The sequence below is a fragment of the Branchiostoma belcheri genome, unplaced genomic scaffold (assembly GCF_001625305.1).
Source record: "Branchiostoma belcheri isolate BF01 breed outbred unplaced genomic scaffold, Haploidv18h27 scaffold184, whole genome shotgun sequence".
Taxonomy (NCBI): domain Eukaryota; kingdom Metazoa; phylum Chordata; class Leptocardii; order Amphioxiformes; family Branchiostomatidae; genus Branchiostoma; species Branchiostoma belcheri.
In genome coordinates, this window is record NW_017803313.1 from 124,132 (window position 1) to 129,418 (window position 5,287).

Sequence of the window (5,287 nt, forward strand, 5' to 3'; positions counted from 1 at the left end):
GAAACAACACTATCAAAGTAAAAATAAAAGACAAAAGAAAACAAATCAGAGTCTAATGTCTTGCTGAAGTACATTTACAACATTTTTGGTATGTTGAGCAACCACCGAAGGAGGGCAACAAAACTTTTTTCTCTTGAAAATTGGGCAAAAACATCTATTGAAATTCTGGGCAAAATTCTGACAATATGAAATGAACATATAACATAAAAGTACAACTGAGAAATATACAACAAGAGTTCCACGATCTCATACCTTCGCCAAATGATGTTACCCTTGGGCCTTGATGAATGTTGACAAAATTATTTGCATTAATCAAGAAAACAAGATCTGAAGATCCCCATTTGCATGAATTATATCAGTTGATCATGTTATTCACCTAATGACAGTCTTGACTTGAAAAATGGCTAATCTAGAATTTCTTCATAAATTGTGCAAATAAGGTCCTGATTTGAATATATTATTTCTAGTGATGTCCACCTTCACTTTAACTTAAAAATGCCACAAGTACATGTATTTCCTGCAGTTACTATGGAATTATAGCTTTTTTGCATTAATTATGCAAATTGGGCCTTCATTTGCATAATTACTATCTGACAAATGTTCTTCTTCACATTCACACATGGCACTTGTTTGAATAATCATATCATGGAAGGTAGCAGATTTATAGAATTTCCTTAATTATGCTAATTAGCTGCTGATTTGCATAACTATTGTATTAATGTCAAGCATTCTGTAAGCTACCCACATACCAAAAATCATGATAATCCGTCGATCAGTTCTTGAGTTATCCTGAATATTTTTCATCGAATGCTTCTGCAGTTCTAGAACATGCCCCTAAGGGGCCCAAATGTCGGACCGGAGTTTCCTTCTGTGTTCGGAGCAATGTGACACCCTCAGCCCGACGGGCTGTCATTTCTGTACTAAACGCGGGTCGGAATCTTTCACTCTTTTGATGGAAAGGGGTGCCGTGCCGCTTATCAATACACTTAATTGATATTTTGTGCGCCCAATTTATTTAGGGGTAAATAAGGCACATCAAAGTACATTTTTAAGTAAGGGGTCATTGTTAACCATGCCTGCATGGTCAAAACAAATTTTCCCAGGGTAACGGCTTAGTACTCGAAGAAGCTCAGAACCTAATGTTTCCAAAATCTAAATTTAATTAAAATCAATGTGATACGTTTACTGCTATGTTCAAACACACCCACAACGCATATAGACCATCCCGGCAGTCAGGCAAAAAGGCCACATAACCATCCGCGCGGACTAATACCAGGAAGTCTTCGCTGGACCACCAACATTACGCCACCTATAAAGGCTACAACTAACAGGCTTTTCAGAAAATACAAAGATATGTATACAGCTACAGATATTACGATTTCAGGGATATTGCGGCCAAAACATGATACTATACAGAGTCACGTTTCTGGCAACATACTGCACACTTACAGTACTTAGACTGGTCAGATTTAAACTCCGATCCAGAACCCAAACTCATGACAAATCTTACCCAGCTCAAGAGCTACCTACCATCCAAATTTAATCACCCTACCATGTCCAGATATCACAAGATGTCAAAACCAGAAGTTCAGCTGCAGTACCATAACAAGCTGCCAGGGGGTCCAAAATCTAATCAGTCGAGGTCTCATCAAGACCTACATGTACCAACCTACCACAATCCATCTTAGCCTTCTTGAGTTATTGTGTTCACACACACACACACACACATGAACGCCAACGAAAACATAACCTTCTTGGCGAAGGTAATGAGTGTCTTAAGTGCCACGCCCTCCCACCAACTCCTGTCACCCCCACACAAACACTATTTAGCCATGTGCCAATTTGGTCTTGTCATTCACCAGCAAAAACAACTTATTTCAATATTTGCCTTCTTGCTTTTCATCACTATCGCTGTCATCTGTTGCATACTCCTATCAAATCATTGCAATATTCGCTCTCCAAATCCCTCATTTGGTGGAAAAACTTCCACAAAACTAGCCCCAAATGACTCGTTTTATGTGCTGGTTACAAAGTCAATAAGCTACAAGTGTTCTGGTTAGTCAATTCGTGATTGTGCCTCTTTTGGAAGATTTAAACTGAACCATGATTGTGGCTCATTGTGCTGAACTGCAAAGCCATGATAATGGTTCATTGTGCTCAGGAGACATACAAAATTCAGATGACGTCCTTCCTAAGTATGACATTTTCTACATATTCTTAAACAAGGTAAAGTGTATAATCAAACAGATCCAGTAAGTCAACGGTCTACAGGTCTTCAAGCAAAAAAACTTTAAAAAGTGGCACTGAAATTGTTCAGATACATACCAAGACCAGTAACTGTTACAAGCAGAGTTGCCTGCATCTTCCCAAGTGCATTTTCTGCTATGCAAGTGTAAGACCCCTCCTGTTCCAGGCCCACGCCTTAAAGAAGAGACATTTTCTGTTAAACTTAAACACTTTTGTCTTTGTCACCTTCATGTGGTCTTGATGTAGTGTTATTTAGTGACTGTATAAGATAGGCACTGTGTGGTAAGGACCAAGATTTAACAGTCATGTATTAACTATAATATATTAACCTGTCACAATGACAACAGATGACAATAATGACATGCATTAAGTAGAATACATTGTATACATTTTGTACTGGTAACATTATTTGTGTTTAGTGGGACGAGTACACTCGTGTCAACAAGTTCTTTCTGCTTTCAGGTGGTTAATGGTTTTCTTACTTTGTATCAATAATCCACTGTCTAGTTGCTTGTAGTGCCTGTCTGACAAGTCAACAGGCTGGCTATGGTGTGTCCACCTTATGGTTGGTGTTGGAGAGCCCACGGACTCACATGGTAGTGTTACGTTGTAACCAATGTCTACTCCCACGTCAACAGGAGCTACTGAGAAGGTAGGCTGAACTGCAAGGACAGTTCATAAAAAAGGCAATTAAACTGTTTTCCTTACCTCATCCTCCTTGTAGATTATCACAAAAGGTGAGTTTTCCTTCAATATGACATCTATTGATCAATGCACCAATCACATGGTTCAAAGCAACCTGGGGCCACACCAATTTAATTTGTTGGTTCTCGGATTTTTTCAGAAAAAATATGAAGCGACAGGGCGAAAAAAAATAAAAATAAAAACAGGTCTAGGCATCCCATTATAGGTTTAAATGATACGGAATGAGTCATGAAGTCAACACAAAAGGCTGGGTTAAAGTTTAAACATTGAATTTTGAACTTTTAATCAAACCACTGCAATGATAGATGGGAAAACTGTAACAACTAGGAAGAAAAGGACTTTCCTCAACTGTTGGGGGGCAAAATATGAGCATTTTTCAGTTGATTCAGGACCAGAATCAATTTTTTTTTTTTGCAAATCAGAAAAAACGAAGAGGCGAATCCGAGAACCAACAAATTAAATTGGTGTGGCCTGGGGATGGATTATAACATGTAACGGGGGTGCCCTAACATTGGAACGCTTTTTCACACGCTTGAACTCACGGCGTTCTATTGCTAGTTGTCAGAGAGTGGTCAGGTTTTGATGAATGAATTTTGAGAACATTAATTTAAACAACATACTTGGATAAGAAATGCATTCATACTATTCATGAGCCCTTCATGCTCCACATTACAAGTGACAAAATGTGAGACATTTTTGTGAATGTACCTTCGTGAACGCGGCTACACTAGACAGTGTGCCCTAATATTGGACGCTTTTCACAATTTTGCTCTCTTCAGACGATGATGATGAAAATAGTAACAAAATTAGATTCTAGAATAGAATTTTATGGACATTGTAGCTTTCTTTCGACAGTAAAATTGCGATTGTGTATACTTGTCGTCTAACGAGAGGAGGGTAGTATCTAACGCAATCAGTCCGTGTTTCCACGCAATCAATGCAGTCCCATGGAAATCATGCGACATGATGCAGACAACAGTGGTGTTGACGTAGTTTTCAACGGGTCGGTTATCTACAAAACACTCAGACCCACATATGTACGTATGAAACTAGTCCATCCAGCCGTTCTTGAGTTATCTTGTTGACAGACGACGGACAACACAACTGAAAATATAACCTCCATGACACATTTCATGGAGGTAAAAATGGGTCTGAACTTAGGCCCGGAGTTAGGGCACATCTGAAGTTAGGGCACCCCCCGTTATTTTGTCAACTCTAAACCAGTTTACAAAACAACAACAGATTTTAAGTATTAATTTTGTAAGTGTAAAGACAAGTACTATGTCATGTAATACCAAAGCTTACTGTACTATACAAAATGTACCATGGTACAATGTATTTACATGTAATTTATCATCCTTGTGTTTGTTTGGTCATCTTCCTCTCCCCACGAACAACATATGCACAACGTCATGTACACATGTATGTACAATATCATTTAGTTCATGCTGCATAGTCAGAGCCAAAAGACAATAGTATTGGTACGATTGTTGATGGAGGACATGTACATACATTCAACTTCAAGGAAACTGCTGATGGAGGTGGATCCAACCGCATTAGTTGCTACACACACATACTCCCCACTGTCAGCCAGCTGTACTCCAGTGATCTCCAGCTTGCCATTCTACAAAACAGAATCATCATCAGCACCTTTTTACTTAGTACCTTATTCCACACAAATTCAATTTGTGGTCCTCAGATTTTTCCACAAAAAAACTGCTGCAGTACCGTGGTAAACAATGTACATGCACAATGTACATACACAATGACCTTTGTTTTCTGAAGATCACATCCCAAATATCATCACTATCCATTTGCAGCTTCTTGAGTTATTGCTGAGCAACACATTTCTGGAAACACAAACAGAAAGACAGACAGACAGACAAATCTAAAACAATACTCCCATTTTCAGAAGGTAAATTGTCATTTAATTTACTAAAATGTACAGTTTGTACCTACCAGAATTTTTATGTAAGGAAGGTCACTCAGCTCTTCCTTCCCTTTCAACCAAGTAAAAGAAGGGGCTGGAATTCCAGAGGCTTTACACTCTAAAACAGCTGTATCTCCTTCAGACACTAGTTGAGAGGCAGAGGAAACCTCAACAGTGGGAACCTCTAACAACAGGGAAAAAAAATTATTTATTTAGAATTGCAAACATCGCAAAACAACGGGGTGCCCTGGCAGCCATGGCTGATATCGGGCCCCACATATAAACAGACATATACATAAGTTAAGTCATAATTGTAAAATTACCTTACATCAATACATAACATTTGGCACATAACTATTATAATATTGTAATATAGTTTGGAGGCCAGAGGTCAATCATGTATAT

The 5,287-nt window shown here is 38.6% G+C and overlaps 1 protein-coding gene across 2 annotated transcripts in view; it reads right to left on the bottom strand.

Moving 5' to 3' along the window:
• LOC109467615 (hemicentin-1-like) overlaps positions 1 to 5,287 on the bottom strand; it is a 108,472-nt gene that overhangs the window by 68,571 nt on the left and 34,614 nt on the right. For both annotated transcript variants that reach the window (XM_019765631.1, XM_019765630.1), the window contains exons 15-18: positions 4,912 to 5,066; positions 4,465 to 4,576; positions 2,730 to 2,909; positions 2,326 to 2,421 (exon numbers count right to left, since the gene is read on the bottom strand). In XM_019765631.1, coding sequence (XP_019621190.1) covers positions 2,326 to 2,421; positions 2,730 to 2,909; positions 4,465 to 4,576; positions 4,912 to 5,066 — 543 coding nt within the window. The remainder of the gene's footprint in view (positions 1 to 2,325; positions 2,422 to 2,729; positions 2,910 to 4,464; positions 4,577 to 4,911; positions 5,067 to 5,287) is intronic.